The following is a 21,894-nucleotide window of genomic DNA, read 5'->3' on the forward strand; positions in this document are numbered from 1 at the left end:
GCAAAGGTCACTGTCTCTGTTCCCGTGTTACAAATGGGAGCGAGGAGGCGAAGAGATTAATTTTCAGAAGTGATTAATGTTGCCGGTGCCCATCCTCACACACATTGGGCCTCGAGCCCCAGTGAAGTCTGGAGCTGGGTTAATTAAGGTGTCCCCTGCCCCTCTCCCAGCCCCGCCAGACACGGCCGTTGCTCACTGTCGTTGCCTTTTCCCACAAACTCCTCCGCCCTTCATCCCGTGCCAGCCCTCAAACCGGCTCAGGGACTCCCCCAGGGCTGCTCCCTCTCCTCCCTGGCCTCACATGTCCTGTGACACCCAAACACTCACATCCTCTCCGGGCTTTGTCCAATGGCTCAGACAGAACTCCCACCTCCCGACGATTTGGGGCAGCTGCTGCCCTTCGTCTCCACTTCACCACGGGCAGAGCATCATTAAACAACAGTCAGACAAAGCAGCTGCAGGGGAAGTTTCTCCCAGCACCAAATAACTGTTATAGAGCCAAACTGCACTTTGTTTGAGTGCAGCATTAGAACAAAAACGCTTTCGGACAGAGCGAGAGCAGCGAAGCCTATCTCCAGAACAAGGAGACCCTTCCAACGCTGGGAGCTGCAAAAAGGGGTCGGGGAAGTGGGATGTAAAGCAGACAACAGACAGATGTGCACTGCTAATGTCTGCCAGTGCTGAAAGCAGCAACTGCAGCTCTTGGTGCCCCTGCGGCCATACAGTGCCATACGGTGCAGGATGTATACATCTCCACAGTGCCATACGGTGCCACGCACACTGTACTGTACAGGACTGTGCTGTGCTTTACTGGGCTCTACAGTGCCAAACACGGCTGGACCACACCACATCATTCTGCACACCACCGTACCGTGCCATATAGCACCATACCGTGCCATATAGCACCATACTGTGCCACACAGCACCGTACCGTGCCATATAGCACCATACTGTGCCACACAGCACCATACTGTGCCATATAGCACCATACTGTGCCACACAGCACCATACTGTGCCACACAGCACCATACTGTGCCATATAGCACCATACTGTGCCACACAGCACCATACTGCGCCATATAGCACCATACTGTGCCACACAGCACCATACTGTGCTACACAGCACCATACTGTGCCATATAGCACCATACTGTGCCACACAGCACCATACTGCGCCATATAGCACCATACTGTGCCACACAGCACCATACTGTGCCACACAGCACCATACCGTGCCATATAGCACCATACTGTGCCACACAGCACCATACTGTGCCACACAGCACCATACTGTGCCATATGGCACCATACTGTGCCATATAGCACCATACTGTGCCACACAGCACCATACTGTGCCATATAGCACCATACTGTGCCACACAGCACCATACTGTGCCATATAGCACCATACTGTGCCACACAGCACCATACTGCGCCATATGGCACCGTACCGCGCCATCCACCGCCGCACAGTCCCGCTCACGTGCCCCTCTCCCGCCACCTCCCCGGCCCACGCCCCTCGCCCGCGCCCGGCCCACGTGGACGCCCGCCGCCCGGCATGAATGAAGCGCCTTCCTCCAATCGGCGCCCGCCTCGCCGCCGGCCGCACGCGGGCCGCCCCGCCGAGCGCGTCTCCGACCAATCGTGCGGCGGCGGCGGCCCACCCGCAGCCAATGGGAAAGGCGAGCGCTGGGCGGCTCCCCGGGCCGGCGGCGCCCAATGGCGGAGCGGCGCGGGCCGGCGGTGGCGGCGGGCGGGCCAATGGGACGCGGGGGCGTGGCCGGCGCGCGGCGGCGCGGCACCCGGGCGCGGGGCTCTAAAGCGCGGCGCGGCGCCGCGTCCCGCAGACGGCCATGGCCGCCGCCGCGCAGTACCTGCCGCGCTCCGCCGCGCTGCTGCACCCCGACGGCGACCGCCTGCATCAGGGCACCACGTACCGCGAGGTGCAGAAGATGATGCACCACGAGTACCTGCAGGGCCTGGCCCCCGCCGCCGCCGCCGGGCACGCCGTCGGGTTGGCGCACCACCAGTGGCTGCCCAGCGCCGGTACGGACTGGGGCAGCGGCGGAGGAGGAGGAGGCGGCGCGCACCTCCCGCCGGCGGCCGAGCACGGCAAGGGCGGCCCGGGAGGGCCCCGCGAGGAGCTGCCCCCCGCCGCCGCCTTCCACCCGCGGCCGCATCTGGTGCCCCAGGCCGGCGGCTGGGCGCAGGGCGCGGGGCCGCCCCCCCACCTGCCCCCCATGTCGCCGCCGTCGGGGCAGCCGCTGCTTTACGGGCAGCCCTACGGCGGCCTCAACGGGATGCTGGGCCCCCCCGGCCCCGCGCTGCACCACGGGCACGGGCTGCGCGACCCGCTGGGCGCCGAGGAGGCGGCGGGCCACGAGCTGGCGGCCTCCCCGCCGCCGCCGCTGGGGCCGCCCGAGCCTTCGGACGAGGACGCGCCGAGCTCCGACGACCTGGAGCAGTTCGCCAAGCAGTTCAAGCAGCGGCGGATCAAGCTGGGCTTCACGCAGGCCGACGTGGGGCTGGCGCTCGGTACCCTCTACGGGAACGTCTTCTCGCAGACCACCATCTGCCGCTTCGAGGCGCTGCAGCTGAGCTTCAAGAACATGTGCAAGCTGAAGCCTCTGCTCAACAAGTGGCTGGAGGAGACGGACTCCAGCACGGGCAGCCCCACCAACCTGGACAAGATCGCGGCGCAGGGCAGGAAGCGCAAGAAGCGCACCTCCATCGAGGTGGGCGTCAAGGGCGCCCTGGAGAACCACTTCCTCAAGTGCCCCAAGCCCTCGGCGCACGAGATCACCTCCCTGGCGGACTCCCTGCAGCTGGAGAAGGAGGTGGTGCGGGTCTGGTTCTGCAACCGGCGGCAGAAGGAGAAGCGCATGACGCCGGCCGGGCTCCCGCACCCGCCCATGGAGGACGTTTACGCACAGGCGGACACTTCGCCGCTGCACCACGCGCTGCCCGGTGCCGTGCCGTGACCGCCGGCCCCGCCGCTGGGCCCCGACGGCGGCGGCGGAGCGGGCGCGGGCGGCGGGACGCGCCCCGGTTCCTTCCTTCCTTCCTTCCTCGGACTGGCCCGGCCCGGCCGCCCTCCCCAGCCCTATTTATTCGGGCGCCGGAGCCGCTCGCGGCCGCAGCAGAAGTAGCCAAAGGTTTGCGATCTCTAATTTATTCCCTCCCGCGGGGCCCCCGGCTCCGGCCCGGCCGTAGGACGCGGCGCTGCCCGTCCCGGCCCCTTTCTATTTATTTTCTAACCGTGCGCGGAGCTCTCTCCCTCCCGTTGGTAGGTTCGGTTCGGTTCATTTCCCCCTCCTCTTCCACCCCCCCTTTTCCCCTTTGGTTTCGGTTTTTGTTTGTTTGGTTTTTTTTTTGTTTGTTTGTTTTTTGTTGTTGTTGTTGTTTGTTTGTATCTTTATTGCAAAACCAATGTAGACTGCGAGGGTACGTTTCTATTTATGTTATAGTAAATATTTTATTACTTACATAAACCATTTACCCAGGAACCGGTCTCGTGTCGTCTTTCGGGAGCGGGGCGGCCTCGGGCCGGGGTCCATCTGGCCCCTTTTCCCCCCCCCCCCCCCCAGCATCCCACCCTCGGTGCGCTCCCCGCTGCCCTTCGGTCCAACCCCGCGCTCCGGAGCGCCGAAGGAGCGTCCCGCTGTGCCGCGAGTTCGTTACGCTGCGCCGAACTTCTGCTTTGCAGCGCGATTAGAGAACAGAACTTCTCTCCGCTTCTCGCAGGGATAACAGACGTCCGTGAGCAGAGCTCGAGACGCCGCGTTGTTGTGTTGTTTTTTTTTAGTTTGGTTTGGTTTTTTTCTTTCGCTCCGAGGTGTTCCGCTCGGTGTCCCCAATTCTCGCGGCTTCGTGCCCCGATGGGTCGCGGTTGCCGCAGGGAAAGCTGCGAACTGAGTTCTGCCGTGCTGTGTAGAGGGACCGACCCCCATCTCCTGTCGCTCTTCTCTTTCAGCACCGCCGGGACTGCGGCCGCCACTGCGTGTCCTTTGGGTCCAGCGGTGTTTTACGCAGAGGGAACTGTGCCACGTGTGCCCGCGCTGCTCAGATCCACTGTTCGGATGCGCGGTTGAGAGCTGGGGGTAAAGCATCCAATTTCCTTTTAATTTGGCAGAGATCTTCCCGTGGTTTCAGCTCCTAGCGTGGCCCTGCTGGAGTCCAGGCACCAATTCCATCCCATGACCTTCAGATGGGATTTTCTAGGGATAAAGAGGCGATATTCTGGGGGTAGCCTGCAGGTAAATTCAGATATATGTCTTTTTATATATTAAATGTAACTTAAGCTCGGGAACTCGCACATGAAAACTCTTGCATTGATTGCAGCTTGATTTTTTTGTTGCGCCTTTGGGGCGCATATGCGTGCAGCGCTTCCCAAAGCGACAACACAATATTGGCAATATTCACATTATAAATTACCCCATTCCCAACATTGCCGTGTGGGCACCCCATGTTAGCAGATACAAAAATATCACGGCGTTGCTCGTCCCAAATTCCAGCAAGTGGTTTCCTGAGACTTCAAAATAAAGTCACTTGGTGAGGTGGTTTGGCTGCACGTTGGAACGGCTCCCAGTGTGTTGCTGGGCTGGGAGTGCTGCAGTGTGGGGCAGTGTTGGCTTCCCCCAAATGGAGAGCAGTAAGGGGGCTCAGGTGTGGGGCTGTGTGTTTTCAGGTGTGATGCAGGCTGAGGCGCCTTCTCTTCAGGCATGACTTGATCTAAAAGCACAGAATGGTGGGGTGGTCAAGTCCTGGATTCCAGAAGTTTTGCTGTATTTACTGAACTGTATTCACTGAATGCGCGCTGCACTTTAGAAATGAGGAAATACGTGGCTGTTTGGAGCTTATGCTTGAAAGAAAAAAGTGGAGGTGTGTAATGATAAATTCTTGGAAATGGAAGTTTGAGTCAATGAGTCTTAGAGGAATTTAAATTTATCATCAACTCCGCACTCTCTCCTCTCCGTTCTTTTGTGCATCTCGCACACACGTACCATTGTGCTCCACTGCAGCTCTGCTGCCTTCCTCAGGGCTCTCGGGGAGGAGGAAACAAAAGGGAAACAAACCGACGAAAGCAGAGGTTTGGTTTTGTGTTGTTTTTTTTTTTTTTCCTTTTTTACTTCTTTAAAAAGCAACTCCTTGTTTGCGCTGAGCGCTTTTAACTGCGCCGCTTTCCCACACCAGGAGCGACTGCAGCATCTCCTGCCCTCCGAGGCAGCGCGGCTGGCGAGCAGCCCCGGCGCTGGGGAGGAAGGGGCAGCGCTCACATTGCATTGCTGTAATGGATGAGATGCGCTGGGAGGGCGCACGGCCCTGGGTTGTGAGGTGTCAGCTCGGATCAGGCGCCGGCAGCGCTGCTGTGTGAGCCCTCCTGTGCAAAGAGAAACCCCGCTCGGTGCATCTGATTTCTGCAGCTGTGTTGCAAAGCAGTGCCCCCCCCCCCCCCCAGGGTCGCCTGGCTGAGGTTTTGTTGTCTTCTTGGTCAGGGATTAAATGGCGATTACTGCAGGCATGGTTACTTTGTTTTGTTTTGTTTGACTTCTTCCATTTGTTTGTTTTTTGGTTTGTTTTTTTTTTCCTCAAGTGGGAGCTGCTGTGGTTGTATCAGAGTTCGGCACAGGATGGTGTTGGTGCATGAAGGAGAAGCAGATGTAGAAGTGCCAAAAAATGCAGCAGAACACTCAGTGTATGGAGTGCAGATATGGGAAGGGAGCAGTTCTGTGCACCCCGGAGCTGAGCTGAGCACAGCGCTGGCACGGAGCTCTTGGTGTGCAGAACAGGGCACTGTCCATGTGCTCTTCTGTTTCATGCTGGCTGTTGGCAATCAGAGGAAAATTGCTTCTTTCTGTAAGGTGAGCAATATTCAGCAAGCCATCATTTGTTGTGGGTTTTTTTTTTTTTTTTTCCAAATTATTTTTATTTTTTAGTTGACGAAGGCAGAGAGGTGCTGCTCAGCTTTCTGTGCTTGGGATAAGGCTGTGTGGTGCCAAAATCCCTTCCAACCCCTACAATTCTGTGATTCTGTGATATCCAACTCAATTCTGAGATTTCCTACCTTAGAACATGACTGCAGCCACTGGGGAGAGCAGCAGGGTGTGCTTGTCCTGCAGCAGTGTGCCTCTCCAGGCGCGGTTACACGGAGCCGCTGATGCTGTGTCCCTTCATCCTTCCAGCAGAGCCTGTTCTTGTGCTCACCCTGATCCTTGCCCAGCACCTGCTGTGCCTGCAGCCCTTCACTGCCAAACACAGCAGCAGAAACACTCCTCGATTTGCATGGAAGTTGGGAGCATTGCTGTTAGCACTTTGCCCGTTCCCAGCTTTGCTCTCCTGCGAGGATATTCAGCACCGTCCGGTTGAGCAGATATTTTAATTCTATGCTATCGCCGCCGTTGTTTGCATGTGTTTTTAATTGAGTGCCAGTGCTGCTGTTGTTTGGCTGGAGCTGCTCAGCATCACCTGTTTTATCTGTGTGTCTAAGTGCTCGTGAAGTCCTTCATGCAAACCCCACAGAGCTCTGCAGAGCCGGGGCGCTCGGCGTCGCTCCCATTGCTTGCATGCAGCTCTCACCCGCTGCACTGATGCACACCTACAGCGGGCATCTGCTTTTGGGGCCCATGTAAACTCACCCATGTAAGTTTCACTTCCTTTTAATTAGGACTAAATGTCTCGTGGCAGTGGGAGGTGGGGGCTGCGAAGGCAGGTGGAGATGCAGTGGCACAGAGCTTGTTGGTATCTCCCACCACCCCAGTGCCTCGCTGCTGCTGTTGGTTGGGCTGAGTGTCACTTCTGGCTGCGCAGGGGAAGGTTGTTAAGCCCTGGATGTACAGGGGAATGCTGTCGGGCCAAACTTCCACAGTGCTTTTATTAATTTTCCTTGTTGATTCTCTTTTTGGTGCACATCAGCCCATTCCTGATCACCTGCCTATTTCTTACCCTCAGCTCTCTTTGCTTTTATTCCCCACAAGGCCAAAAAGGACAGCAGTCAGCGCTCACACAGAGCAGCATCTTTCTGCGGTGTTTCCAGTCTGGCTGCTCCATCCCTGTGCTCAGGGAGGTCTGCTGGGGGCTGGGGGCTGAAGCTTTGCAGCCCGTTCCCTCCTTCATTTCTTTGCGTATTTCTTTCTGTGGAAATTCATCCAGTGGTTTTCCTTCACCTGTAGCTCTGCATGTTGTGCCTCTCAGCTTTCATGTGATGCTGAGCTGTAAATCTGGCCAAAACTCCGGGAGATCAGAGCAGAGTTCTTCTCACATTCGTTGCAAACGCATCGGTTTCACAGAGTCTGGCCACTGCATCAGCTGTCTTTAATTGCATATATGTCTAGTTTGAAAATGGTGAAGGTTTTCACAGTTAATTCTAAGTCAAACCAAGGTAGGGGCAGGTGATGGCTTTTCAGACTGGGAACTGCCATGCTAATAGCAGTGGTACGGTGGTGACAGCAGCACATTTTCCTCTAGTCCACACTGCAGCTGCAGGGCTTTACTCCTGGTTGTTCTGCTTGCTTCCTTGCAGATAACAAGAAATGCTATTTTCTGGTGATATTAATCTCTACGGTGTCACAAATGTTAAGTCACAAAGGTGGGCTCTCCTGAGTGCTCGAGGGCTGAAGAGCAGAGGAAGCTGCTGGGGCTTCGCGTTCCTGTGGGGTGGGGGATTTCTGCTTTGTCTTTCTTTAAACATTATCGCAGAGCAGAGCTGGAATGACTGCACAGTGCTGAGCTGAGGAATCCTGCTGCCCTCCCAGGGAGCATCTCCTGCATCCACTTCAGGCAGCCGCAGCGCTGGGTCCCCTCGGTCCCTTCTGCCCCGTGTGGAGCAGAGGTAGGTGGGAGAGCTGTGTTCTCATTCGTGGCTGTTGCAGCACAAAGGGGCTTTGCTCCTGGTAGAAGGACTCTTAGCATTTTGTTTTCCAAACATGACTTCATTGACTCTGAGTAGCAGCGTGCAATTTACTTTTTCCAGTGAGAACTTTGTGAGCTGAAGAAATGAGTTTGCCAGCTCTGGAAGCATCCATCGTTGGTTCTCACTCCATTGCTCCTTCAGGTTATTGGGCTGCTATGGCTGCATAGCACCATGCTCTGCTCCACCCAGGGCCCAGCAGCAGTCCTGTCCCACAGCCCAGCCTCACCACGTCTGTCAGCTGCATCCCAGAAACCCACCAAACGCACACGACTCAAAACCCTTTCCAACATCACCAAATTGCTTTTGCTGATCCAGTGCCGCGTTACAATTTGAGCTGTTTCTTTCCAGTGCAGATAGCAGATCCCATGTGCAGATCCCTCTGCAGGTCGCCTCTGGATGCTGTATTTGGGTGCTGGGGTGCAGCGTGGGGCTGCATCTAGGTGCTGCAGGGACCTGGTGGCTGGACCAGCTCCATGGGGGAGTGCAGCCCATCCCAGTGCCTGCAGCTCCCAGCTGATGCAGGGATAGACACAGGGCAACAGCAGTGAGAGGGAGGGAATGGGATCGATAGCAGCAGTGCTTGATATTCCGCTTTGCGGAACGCTTGTTATGTCTTTAATTACTATTTCTAAAAGCAGCACGGGATGGTAAGCAAAAGCTACAAATAAATAGCAAGGGGGTGATCAATTGGGCATGAAACCCTTGTTATTGATCACCTTTAACCTCTGCTTAAACTAATGACAGAGCTACCATTTAGCTGTCCCCAGGCACAAAGCACATCAATTGCCCAAGTGCCACATAAATCACGCTGGGATGCTGCAGTGGGGGGAGGATGGGGGTCCCTTTGGGGTGGCTGCAGCACCCTTCCTCCCTGCTGCTCCACCAGCAGAGCCCCATCCCATGCACCGGGCATGGCTTCGTGGCAGTTCTGCATTCATAGCAGTCCCTGCCTGCCTCTTTCTCCACAGACCTACAGCGTGATTTATGCAGTTAAGATTCTTTTGATGCTCCTTAGTGGGGCTGGGGGTGGTTATGGGGCACCATGAGTTTGCAAGAGGAAAGGCAGATGGGATCCAGGCAGTGAAGATCTCAGAGCGAGTGTTGTTGGAAGTGTCAGAGCTGGGTGTGATGAGGGTCGCCTGTTCCCATCCACCTTTGGTTGCTTCTCCTGAATCATCAGCCGTGCTGGAATTGCTATCAGTTACAAGGGGGGGAAAAAATAATCACTATTTGCAATTGGCAGCAGAGTGAAGTCAGCACAGCCTTTCCAGATAACAGCAATAATATTCATTAACATTCGATCTACAAATTTTCCCTTGGAACCTCAGCCTGGAGTTGTGCCAGATCTCAGCACGGAGCTGCCTGCTGCCTTTCAGGGCTGTGCCCAACATATGGCACTGTGGGGCTGTGGCTGCCCCTCCTGCTGTGCTTGGGGGGTATTCCCCTTTCTTTAGAACAGGGCTGGCTGATGCTCTGTAAACCTGGCTTCCCAGATTAGAAGGTGATGTTCTCTGCTTTTAATTCTGGTGACTCTGGAAACTGTTCAGAAAGGATTCAGGTGGTGAAAACCTCAGGGATTTGGAAGGGTCCCACCAAGCTGTGTGTCACTGTTGCTCCTGGCCCCATGAGGACAAGGGGAACGTCCCCTGCCTGCAGTGCAGCACAGTGAGGGCACATCTCTGCAGGACTCCCTCAGGAGCTACAGTTAATCCCAGCTTTGCCCTCACTGTGCCACTTGGAAGGCTTCTCCTGAAACCTTAAACAGTCATTTGGGTGTCCTCATCCATCAGCTGCTGGAAGCTCTATCGATAACACAATCATTTCCCCTTTGGTCCCTCTGTTTCCCTTTTTCTGTGCTGCAGACTCTGCAGTTTGTCACTGCCGTCCCCCTGAAATGCTGGAGGCTGTGCAGGAGCTCTGTGGCACAGGGAAGGCTTCTGCACCCCCAATAGCAGGAACGTGTCAGGGAATGGTCATGAGCCACCCCAAGACCTGTGCTGGCCAGGTGGTGTGACAGGGATGCTGCTGGGCTGTGCTGGGTGAAGTGGCTCCTGGGCGGGATGCTTAGGGCACTGTGATCTGAGTGCCCAAAGTGCCCATTCCAATGCTGTCCCCGTGTCCTAGCCTGGCTTTGGGCTGACCCCACATTGCCTCGTACCGTGTGGGACAGCACCTGGAGCACATTGTCTCCTCGCTGCTCTCAGGCTGTGTTTTCCCTTCTGCTTCCCATCTGCAGGGCTGGTAGGGGCACTGCAGTGCTGCCCCATCCGTGGGGACACGCAGCCCCACACGGGGCTGTTTGGATCCCCAGAGCATCCTTAGTCCAATGGCTGCAGGCAGCACTGCTGCTCTTTTTATGACCGAGGACAAAATAAGCTGCAGCTGTAATTAGCGTTAAGCTGCTAATTAGCTTTCACTCTCCAGGGGCTTCTGCGAGGGCTTTGCCTGCAGTCCCTGCACAGCGAGCAGAGCAGAGGGAGCACGATGCAGCCTTCCCTGCGTTGGTCAGATGGCTCTGCTGGGAGCTCAGTGTGGAATGGCACTGCTGAAGCAGTTCCTCCTGCCCTTCATTCAGCCATGGCAGCGGAATCCAGGCTCCACACAGAGCGCATTCAGCCCAGCTCTGTGCAGATGTCCCTGAGCAATTCCATGAATTGTTGCTCTATAGTCACTACGCTGTTTGGGAAAACATTTCGGATAACTGTCCTACGCATCGGGGTGACTGAATGAATGGCATTTGAATGGTCAAAAAGATAGTGTGAATTGGGAACAATGCTGTCCCTGTGAGGGGTGGCAGGAGAATTCCAGCTGGCATTTTCCTTGTGAAGGAGCGAGCCCAAGGCCACGCTACCTTGGATGGGGCTGGAGGAGCACACAGCTGCCAGCATCTCCCCACTGAACTCCCCAAGTGCCGGGATGGAACGCATGGCAGCTGTGTGAGCACTGTGCTGTCACTCTGGGGACGCATCAGTGGCAGTCAAGGTGAGCACTGCCCATCTCTACCTCCATCCAGGGATGGGAGAAAGCTCTGTGTCATTTCCAGATACGCTGCTGTGCCTCACTGTGCAGGATGACACCAGCACCCAGCAGCTCCCATTCCCTTGAGAGGTGTCCCTCCCTGAACCCCCAGCTCGGTGTATCCGTGTGATGGTGGCACTGCTATGGGACAGCATATGGCACCCAGGGGAGCTGCACTGCATCTGGACTTGGCGGAGCACGGCGATCCCGGCCATACATCATCAGGAGGAACGTGTGCTTGGGTAACGCATTAGAATAATACATTATTAGAGCCCTGTTGCTATGGTGATGTATTAAGGCAATATATCATTAGGTACCTTCCATTGATGATGTATTGCTTCCAACATGGCGTCTGCCAGCACCAACACGAGGGCCACGGGGGAAAGTCTCAGCTTTTTGCAGAAACTCCTAAGGAAGAAAATCCCCATGCAATGGCTTCATTCGGGGATGTGGAGTGGAGGTTACCAGGGGCACCCCCCCCTCCCCAGGCTCTGTATGGAGAGGCTCACTCTGTTCCTTGGCTCGTTTGCCATGCGAGCAGCACGATGAGCTGTGTGGATGCTGTGCTCTTCCTCTCACACTGCCTGACCTCAAGCAGGCTCAGACTTGGGCCTGGAGCTTTGGGTTCCGAGGGCTCCGGTCCGATGCATCCTCAGATGCCTCCACTTCCACAGGGCCGCACCGTGCTCAGGTTAGCAGGCAGATAAAATTGCTTCTGACGGAGGTTTCACAGAGCAGAGCAGGAAAGCAGGTTGCTTTATAGCTGCAAAGTATGCAGCGTGCATCAGCTGTAGTTTGATTTTAATTAGCGGGGAAGAAAGTAGCTGAATTAATAAAGTATGCACCTCCTTCTGCAGAGCTGCTAGCACTGACTGCATGAAAAACACAACCGAAGGGGAAAGATGAGCACAAGGTGAGCAAAAGCTGAGCACACCTGGGCAGCAGCGGGGAAAGCAACATCAGGTGAGATGTCCTGTGGTGTTCTGCCACCGGGTTCAGTGCATGCACATTCATTTGCACAAGCAGAGACGCTGCTTGCAGTGCACAAATGCCCCAGTCCTGCATCCCAACTCCCCGTGCTTTAAGGAGCCCAGCATCTGTTCTTTGCCTCGCTGGGGCCGGTTGTGATGGGGGCTGATCCCACATCTCCCCGGTGCTGGGGCAGCAGGGGCTGCCGGGCTCCATGCCCGCGCTCTGGGCTCGAGCTCAGAGCACTTCAGAGCCGGCTGCCCCCACATGGCCCTGCAGATGCACACTTCCTTCCCTTGAACTCTCCGTGGGAGCACAACCCGCCCACCGGGGGCAGAAGGGGCAAGAATAAGAGGTTGTTTGTGCAGGCTTCAGGCACGATAAGTAATGTTCCCCTGGAGCTGCCCTGCTGCTGCTGGTTCCCGTCCATAATAATGACAGTTTAGGAGAGCAAGTCTGCGTCTGCCCTTGATGCCAATGCTTTTAAGGGTTCAGCGTGCTGCCCTATTCCCAGGCACCATCTGCAACACTCTAAGCCAGGGCTGCTTTTAGCTTCTCAATCAATTGCATTCAATTAAGTGATAACGTGAGCTTTGGGTTGGAGAGTGATTACTTATCCCTTAATCAGCAAATCCTGCCCGGGTGGGGCAGGGCGGTGTGCACCTAACACGGTGTGGGTTTGGTGCAGATGTGCACCAGCTGCCCTGGCCTACAGCTGCTGTCTTCTGTGACCACGGGGCATCCTGAGGACGTTTGCAACCCTGTTCTGGGGCTGAGGATGGACCCTTTGCCATTGGGATGTTGCCCAACAGCAGCAGTGCTCTGCCCAGCTGGGGATGCTGAGCACTGCCTGCAGAGATGGCTCTGCTTTGGGATGCAGGGATGGGTTTATTTAAAGGACTCTCTTTTTTTCACCCTGTCCCTTGTGGTGTGTTTCAGTGGGAGATGATGCCAACGGCCACCCCGACACATCTGGGCACAACGTGTTTAGAGGGGCTGCAGGCAGCCTGGCTGAGCAGAGCCGGCTCCACGGCCGCGGGATGTGCGGTGCTGCGAGGGATCTCAACCATCAATAAACATCAGTGTCAAAAAGGACAGGAAAAGGTTATTTATCACAAAGCAGGCCAAGGAGCAGGAATGCAGCAGGGGTGACATGGGCTCTGGCCACCCCGCTGGGGCCATGTCCGGTGGCAGCTCGGGGTCAGAGCCGCCAGCCCAATACTCTGCGTCCCCATGGTTCGCCTGGGGCTGGGCTATGTGCTGTGCCACCAGCCAGGACAGCAGCCTGATGTTTCTTCTTCTTCCTCCGGTGTAATCGGGGTGCTGGAGGAGTGACAGAGCTTGGAGCGAACCAGGCTGGGGGGATGGAGGTTTAAAATGAAGAGCTGCTGCCCCGTAGCACTCTGCGTGGCTCTGGGAGCTGTTGGTTCTGAGGTCAGAAAGCTGCAGGAATGGGGGGGGTTTGTGTGTGAACGTGGAAGTGTACACATGTAATGTGATGGAGTCTCAAGAGAAGGGGCTTCTGCAGTGCAGGGGATGGGCACTGGGTGCTGGTGATGCTCCTGCTGCTGGTCCCCACCAGAGCACATCCTGCACTGAGGTCTCAGGGATGCTGTGAGCACACCCCTGGCATCCAGAGAGGTTCTGCAGCCTCCCCCCACCGCTCCACATCACCTTCCCCTGATTAGAGCCTCGGAACAAACCTGCTAATGCCTTTCCCAAGCTCTCGCCCCCACACTTTTGCCTTATAAATCACTGTAATTAAAGTGTTTGGAAAATGCTCCCGGAGCCTAGACAAGCATCCCCACATGCTCCACACCCAGCTCGGCAAGCCTGACTTCCTGCTGTGCCGGCCCCAGGCTGCATCCCTTCCCTTCCCTCCCAATGCCTGGCGGCACAGAGAGGGGATGGTTCCCAGTCTGCTCCCGCCTGCTGCTCTGGGATGGGTAGGACACGGTCACAGCTTCCCCATCAGCTGCACCACGCAGGCACCACTCCCAGCCCATCCTGATCCAATGTGTGAGGAGCTGTGCTTCTGTCTCACACGGAAGGGTCCCTGGGGGTTGCAGGAGTGCTGCTGCTCAGCGTCCATGGAACGTGAATTTTTCACAGTGATCCCCCGCAGTGCAGATCAAAGTGATTGTGCAAGAGGAAGAGGCGAAGGGAAGGAATAAGGCAGAGAGCCATGGGGAGCATTCAGGCCCGGGAAAGCCGTGGGGCAGTTTGCTGACCCCAACTGGTGCTCCTGACCCCAGGGCAAAGCGTGATGTCCTGGGGCTGTTCACTTGCTGAACCCACCTGCAGTGCTGGGGTCTGGGCACTGGCCATGCAGGGCTGCAGGCACAGCTGGGCCGTTGAAGTTCCTCTGTTCTGATGCCCGTTCCTCTTGCCTTTTTGGAGCAGCAATATCTGCAGCTTCTGCTCTCGCTCCCTATGCACCTGTTGCTGGTGGCCGTGCCCCACACCTCCATGGGCGCTCCCAGCCTTAATCCACTGCTCCAGGTCCCTGCCCAGGAGCACATCCCTGGCTGTGCTCACCTGGAACCACTGTGCCCATGCCAGGGAACTCTGAGTCAGCCAGACTTTCCTGTTCTGTTCCCAAGGGCCCCACTGCCAGCACTGCCAGTCGGCACTGGGATGCTGCGGGCTCCCAAAACATCCAGCTCTGCCTCCTGTTGCTGCCTTTCCTTTTGTAACAGGAAGGTTCAGCAGCCTTGCTTGCTGTGCAGGCAGAGCAGCCCCTGCTTGTGCACTGTGTATTTTTCACCTTTAAATGAAAGCAACTGAACTGTCTGAAGCTGCCTCCCGACTCTTCTCGCGTTGCCAAGAAATGATTGACGCATGGAATGGAGCAGTGGGTGCAGAGGAATTTGGCAGCAGCCCAGCCCCGAGATGTACAAAGGACACTGCTGATTCCGCTCAGGTTTTTGGAGCACCCTGGGAACAGGCTGTCCCACGCGGGGCGGTGGCTTTGCCTGTGACAGGATCTCACCCTGGGGATGGGGCAAGGGCCGTGTTTTGGGGAGGAGGGGGTTTGCAGGGGCTGCAGGACGGGCTGAGGACATCCAGCTTCTGCCAGTGCCTTTCTGGGCTTTTTTCACCATTGCTTTGTAATGAAGGAAATCTTGAGGGTGACTGCAAATATCACATACCTGCATGTTCTGATGTATGTGTGTGCATGAAACTGCACCCCAGGGGTTTTTGTCTTGGATTGCCTGGACAAGACCTCCCCTTCCCCTTGGCAAGCATTGACCAGAGGTGCACAGAGCGAGCATCCATCCCTGCACTCCTGACACCCACATGTGCTCAGAGGGGCACCAGTGGCAGAGTGCTTTCCTGGGCAGCAGGGTGATGGTCTGCTGCTGCACACGCTGTGTGTATCCCCTAGGAGCTCCCCATCTCCTACAGATGGAGAGGGCAATTTGTGAGGCTTCTGTAGGCTTATTAAAATATCATTGTGAAAAGGCGACGTAAGTACCTGAGCAGAAAAGATTTGTTCCATGAACCAGAGACTTCTGAGCCTCATTTCCTCTTCCTTGTGCCTCCTTCCCGTAGAGGTACAACAGCCATTTCTTATCACGTGCAGCAAAATGAAGCCCCAGCTCTTGGAGGATGTGTTGGGTTCTCGCGGGAGCGCAATGCGCTGCATCTGACGGCGGCGCTGACGCAGGACAAGGCAGCATGCCTGCTGCTGGATGCCTGGCACATTCCTTCAAATAATGCCAAATGAGCAGCATTATCCTGAGAGCAGAGCAGCCTGAACCTTGTTTGTGTGGCCATGGCAAGTGTGGGCTGGAATACAGCTCGGGCCATTATCATGTAATGAACACAACAATTACTCTGTAAGGGGGAGAAAGGGTTAGGGCCTGATAGAGGCTTAAGAATAAAGGCTTGTTTGGAAGAATTATTCACTGGGTCCCTGCTGTAGGTGGACGGCAGCAGATTAGAAGGAAACATTATCTCTCAGGGCAAGTTCAGAAGGACAAATGAAGCCAAACTGGCACGGGCTGAGAGTCTCAATACATTATTCTCTCTGCTCTACAAATCTGTGAGAACAAAGTGCTCAGTGTAAATGCTCACCAGGGCCTTTTCTTCCCCTGCAGGACCACAAAAGTTCAGCATGAGACGAAGGGCCACGTGTTGGCTATTAGTCCACTACAAAGAGCGTTTGAGGCTAGAATTTAGAGGCTCATAAAAACATTATTGTCTGCATCCTGGGACATTTGTTTGCTGGGGCAACACGGGGCTGAAAAAATGTGACCCCTGCGCAGCTGTGTGCCTCATCGTGTCCATCACACACTGGGCACCGAAGGGCCACCTCAGGCCTGATCCGTGTCCCCAGTGGGAACACCTGGCCTGGACCCGTCCTCTCCCACATCACCTCTGCAAGGAAGCAGAGAGCTCTTCCCTATGCCTGTGACCACAGCTGTAACCACAGCTGCTGCTTTGAGGCTCTGTTCTGTCCTCTCCGGAGGTGAGGGTGGGTTTTTGTCCCAGTGAGCACTTGGCCTGGTGGCATTTGTTGGGGCAGGATGTTGCACCTTGCCTGCAGGCTTTCTATGCTACGTGGAGCCAGGCATAGGACACGCACGGCACCCTGCAGCCCACATCTGATGCTCCTGGCTGGAGTTTGGGTGTTCACCAGGCCAGGAAAGATGTTTATGCCCAAGTGAAAATGGCAAAGACTGGAGAGGTCCTTCTGTGTCATGATTTTACCGGTGGCATCGTTCCCTCTGCACTTCTCTGCCATCACTGCAGCTCAGAGTGGCGAAACTCAGAGCACAGTTTCAGGGTTCATCTCTGCAGATGGGATGAGGACTGGGCAGGACCATGTCAGAGCTGTCCCAGGACAGTTTCATGGGATGGGATGCAGGCAGCAACTGTGGTCCAGGACCACCTGCATCCCCCGGATGGCTCCAGCCCTGTACACAACGCTAACTCCAACGGCACTGCAAGGAGGAATGCCAGCTTTCAGCGGGCTAAAGAAAGTGGAATATATTATCCACTCACAAAGTCAGCGTAAATATTAAAGAGGCTGCAAGGGGAAATGTCTCTGGTGATGTCTTTTCAGGCACGGGGGGGGGAGAAAATCAGTCTGAGGGCTCTATTGAGGGCTATGGCCAAAAGGCAGAGGGAAGCAATGCTTTGAACTCGTTCAAAGCCACAGGTCAGCGCCTTCCTGGGACTGCTGCTGCCCACCTCCCCTCGGAGCCAGCAGAAAGGTCACTGCAGCAAACCCACCATTTCAATAAAAGAAAGCGAATCCCAGAGAGAGCTGCATGAGAATGAAAGGCATCAAAAGGGAAGATGGATGTGGCATGACCGGGGGCAGGGGATGTGGGGAGCACAGGAAACTCATCCTGTCATTGAGAGAAGGCTTCAGCGGTGTGAGATGCACTGGGGAAGGCTGAGCTCCCTGCTGGGCTCAGGGACTCCTGGGTGCTCCCGCATCGGGTGGGGAGAGGGGGGGTCAGAAGAGAAGCTGTGATTGATGGAGGTGAGCAAACAGCGTGCAGTGTTATGTAACGAGGTTCTGTTGAAACCGCGCAGGAAAAGTCGCCCCGCGCCAATAAATCAGGCGGCGGCCGCGGAGGAGCAGATGTGAATCACACCTTGCTTCATATGCCCTGCAGTGTTTTCACTTATTGTTCCAGTTTTAAAGATTAATGGCACTCAGAGATGAGTATTATCTACGCTTCCATTCCGTACTCGTTATCAGAAGGGCTCCTTTCAGCACAATTAATGCGGATCAAGTTTTCCGAGCGGAGGAATGTCCTGCAGCTGTCGCCCACCTCCCTCACGCCCTGACCCCACGGCAGGGACAGGCAGGGCTGGGAGTACGGGGGCAGCCCCCCCCTTGCAGGGCAGGCCACAGGCTGGCTCAGCAGCGATGCCCACAATCACAGTAGGTGCCACCCATAGGGTGACCCCCACCAGGACACACAGAGGTGCACCAGGGCAGCGAGGCAGCTCAGAGAGATGCAGGAATTCCCATCTCTGTCCTTAAACAGGAGAAGAAAAGCTGTTCACATCCCTCCCCGTGGCACTGGGTAGAGCAAAGCCAGGTGCTGGTATTTCCCAGCCCTATCAGCCAGAGCTGCAGAAACCTGTGAGCCCCTGCCATGGGTGCTACAGCAGACAGCTTGCTATCTAGGGCTCAGGCTCTCCCACCTGGTTTAGCAGGGGTGCCAGACCATGCTTGGGATCGTGTGCACACCAAGGGCAGCCTGCAGTGCACTGGGGAGCAGCGGGCTGGGGGTGCCAGTGGGGGTCTCTCCCCTTTTCAGCTGCAGAGGCCCAGGGAGAGCAGCGCTGAGCTCCCTGCTACATGAGATCAAGCTGTGATCACTTCTATCATGAAGATAAACTGGCCATTGTTGCCAAAAATAAATGTTAGTGTTCCAAATCCACACTTCAATAGCACCAGCTCATTAGAGATGCATATCATTTGGCTCCAGTCCCACACCTTCCAGCTCGTTATAAATATGCAGTTGCTGCTGGCTCTACCCCAATCATCTCTGCAATCAGAGCTTTTAATTAGGTTAATTAAATTGTATCAAACCTCACAGGGACGCAGTTCACTGATGCTGATGAGGCAGCCAAAACAGACCTTAACTCTAGCTCTAATGAAGGCCCTGCTGCAGCTAATGACAATGCATAATAAATTAGAGCTTCCCTAGAAAGGTGCACCAGGGCTTGTGCTTCAGTAAATGATGATCTATATGCACTAACTTACTGTTTCAGCCTTTGGTATGCCAAGCTAGGGATGTCTGGGAATATGCTTTCACCAAATAATGGGCTCCTTCCTCAGAGCTCACCTTCCTGCTCTCGAGGCACCAAAAGCTGCTGGGATAGAAATCCAGCAAATATTTGTTGTTTTCAGCTTGGCCTGCTCTGATGATGCTCATCTCCCAACAGAGGCAGCAGCAAGTATTTATTTGGCCCAAACCCTCTGTAATTGAATTTGAATTGGGCAGGAGTGATGTCTGGGGGGAATGTCTGCAGGTGTTGGGGCAATGCTCAGACTTGGGGGGAGGAGCAGCCGTGTCCTGGTGGGCTGGGAGCCTGTGGAGTAGAGCTGGAGGCCAGCTGTGCAGAGCAGCAATTAGTGCCTCTGATTTACATCCTGCTCTTTCAACTCCCTGCTGTGCTGAGCGTCGAGGAGCTCTGCCACCCTTCTCTCCTCAGTGCCCTTGGGCTGCTCACCCTGGCTGAACCCCACATGAGGACAAGGGGCTCTGGGGGTGGCTGTGTCCCCACATCACTCCCCATGGAGAGCACTGGGACATCAGCACCTGGAGCAGAGCCCCCCAGTACCTGGGCACGAGGTAGGTGATGCTGCACGCTGACTGGTGGGTGCTGGGGTGGGATCTCCTTGTTGATAGCACACAGAAAATGGGAGCACCAGGATCTGAGCACTGTGACTGCTGCAGACTCATCAGCAGCCCTCGGGTATGTTGGCTTCTGGTTCTGAGTAGGGCAAGGCGTCCCACTGTGCTGCCCTCCAGGCCAGTTTGGAACCCAAAAACGAGGTCTGCAGGAAACAGTTCTCAAAGCTGAAGGGTTGGTGGTGGCCCTCCTGCTGCTAACAAACCGTTACAGTTGCCTAGAGATAATCTTACAAGTGTTTTAATGTAGCCTGCTATTAACTTTTATAGACAGCCATTACCAATTGAGTTCTCCAGCTTGAACAAGGAATTACATGAAATTATTAAATGGCACAATATTACTCTGAGTCACCTGAAACCCGAGCTGAATCTGTGGGGTATTTTGATATCTGTATCTTGCAAGCTGCAGGGAATCTCCTTGCTAAAGAACCTGTTGGTTCAGCCTTTTGATACTGTAATTATTGCAGGCAGAAAATTGCTGCAGGCAGTCCTGGTCCTATGGGGATCCCATCAGTGGGGCCCTTCAGATCTCCCACTGTGGTTGGGTGGGCAGTGGGTTCATGTCTGGGGTTGGCTCTCCCCAGGCTCTCGCAGAAGGATTTCACTGCTTGGGGTGAGGGCTTGAGGCATCAACAAGGGTGAGGTCTGGGGGATGAGCTGCAGGGAGGGGTTTGGTTCCTTGCAGGGATGGGGCTGCCTGCTGGCAAGCACGGCTGTCCTGCAGCCCTCATCACAAAGGATGTTTTTGCTTCAATCTTCTTTTATCAGAAGCTTTTCCAGAACCTCCTAGAAAACTTGATTTCTAGCCCAGATTTGTTCCTGGGCAGCTTGTGTGCACTTTTGTTGGTGAACAGCTCTTCTCTCTGCCATCAGCACGTACATGCTGCTTGCTTCCCAAGGCACTTGTATTGCCTTTATCTTTCTTGGCTGAAGGAGCAGGTCCTCAGTCCTGTAAGGCTCCCTGCTGCCCTTCTGCATCTGAGCAGCTCTTTCATCCATCCCAGTGCGAATTCATCTTAAGTCTGGATGCCCTGTTTCCCTTTGGTGAGATTTCCCTAGTGTCCCAGCAGAAAGTAGCTGAGAAGAAGTACAGCTTTTGCTCTGCGTGCCCTGTACAGATTGCACAGAGCTGTTGTCTCCCCCAAAAGCTCATAACACTTGCGTGCAGGCTGAGGGCAGCACCAGGAGAGCTGTGGCTATGGCACCCACCTTAGGATCTTCCACAGTGAGCAGCACTGACAGTTCAAAGCCTTGCAGCTACCCGCTACATCCCATAATATCTCACCCCTTCAACTGGGGAGCAATGGCTGTCTTGCAGGGATTTGTGCCCATTGCAGCACTCAATCTACCAAAGGGCTCAGAGGCACCCGCAGCACCAACTCATGGGCTCTTGTTCAGGCTGTTGCTCTCAGCCCCTGCCAGGCAGCAGCACCTCCTTCCTGCCTTCCCCGTCCTCTTCAGCAACACTCAGTGTAGATAAAATATTTATTCTTACAAATCTCAGTCCAGCCACTGTGTTGGGAGCTCGGTGTGCTGCTCCAACACAATTATAAAGTCCCAGAAATACAGCTGACACTTAGAGCTTGTTTTTTTTTTCTCGCGTGCTTTTCATCCCTCTTCTTCTATGTCTCTGACTATTGCTAACTGAAGCTTTCCAAGTTCAGAAATTACACTGCTCAAATCCTCAGGTTTAGTAAAAATCTCTGCCAAAGAAGCAAAGCCTGCCCCTATTGCAGTCTCGAAGCCAAGAAACCTTTGTAGTAATAGAGAAGAGCTGTTCTGCTGCTCCCCCCGCAGCCTGGCCGTGCGCTGCTGCTGCCCTCTGCCGGCCCCGACCTCGTTTCCTATCGGTAAGGAGAAGAGAGTTGAGTTTTTCCCCGTCTTGTCTTCTTTTCCACCTCGTTTTCCGACGGGAGATTTCCATTACGCCATCAGTAGCGAATTAGCAAAACTTCTTGTTGCACGTGGAAAAGTCTTAGTTGCCTTTAAGGGCAAAGCACAGCTCCTCCCTTCGTGCTTCCCAGAGGAAAAACAATACTGCAGAGCTCTGGCTGGATTTGGAACTTTTGCAATGGCAGAAATAACAGCCAAAGCTGCATTTCAGCACCTAAAAAAGAGTCGTGTTTGAGCCTATATGGGAAAACTGAATGGGATGGGCTGGGGAAGAGCATCTTTTTTTTTTTAAACCATCTTGGCATAGGCATATGCTTACTATTGGCAGCTGTATTCCAAGCAAAGAGATAAGAAAAGGAATGTTTACGCCCAGGCTCTCCTACTTGCCTGAACTGCTCCAGGACACTCAGTGATATGTCTTCATTGTTTTCAGTTGAAACCCCCTCCCAACTACCAACGCTGCAACCAGCACAACATAAACAGCACAAACTTTTGTCCCACATTTGCCTTTTGGAACTCCTGTCCTTGTATGTGCATCTCAGTATTGCCTCTCTGCTCACACTTGCTGGTTGCACTGGCAGTTTGATTACGTGGGCACTGCTCTGTTGTAAGGCACAGGGTAAAATAAGCACAGCTACACCTACAAATGTGCTCTTCTCAGCTACAGAAACAGCGTTTCTCTGTTCTATGGAGTGAAACATTCCTCTGCTTCCAGAG

The 21,894-nt window shown here is 54.9% G+C and overlaps 1 protein-coding gene across 1 annotated transcript; it reads left to right on the top strand.

Moving 5' to 3' along the window:
• Nucleotides 1-1,853: 1,853 nt before the first annotated feature.
• Nucleotides 1,854-2,981, top strand: POU3F1 (POU class 3 homeobox 1; the record flags this gene model as incomplete). The annotated part of the gene is made up of 1 exon (XM_079545999.1): nucleotides 1,854-2,981. One exon carries the CDS (start codon nucleotides 1,854-1,856, stop codon nucleotides 2,979-2,981), a length of 1,128 nt encoding a protein of 375 aa, XP_079402125.1.
• Between the last annotated feature and the right edge of the window lie 18,913 nt (nucleotides 2,982-21,894).

Source organism: Tetrao urogallus (genome assembly GCF_951394365.1).
Source record: "Tetrao urogallus genome assembly, chromosome: 23".
Classification (NCBI taxonomy): Eukaryota; Metazoa; Chordata; class Aves; order Galliformes; family Phasianidae; genus Tetrao; species Tetrao urogallus.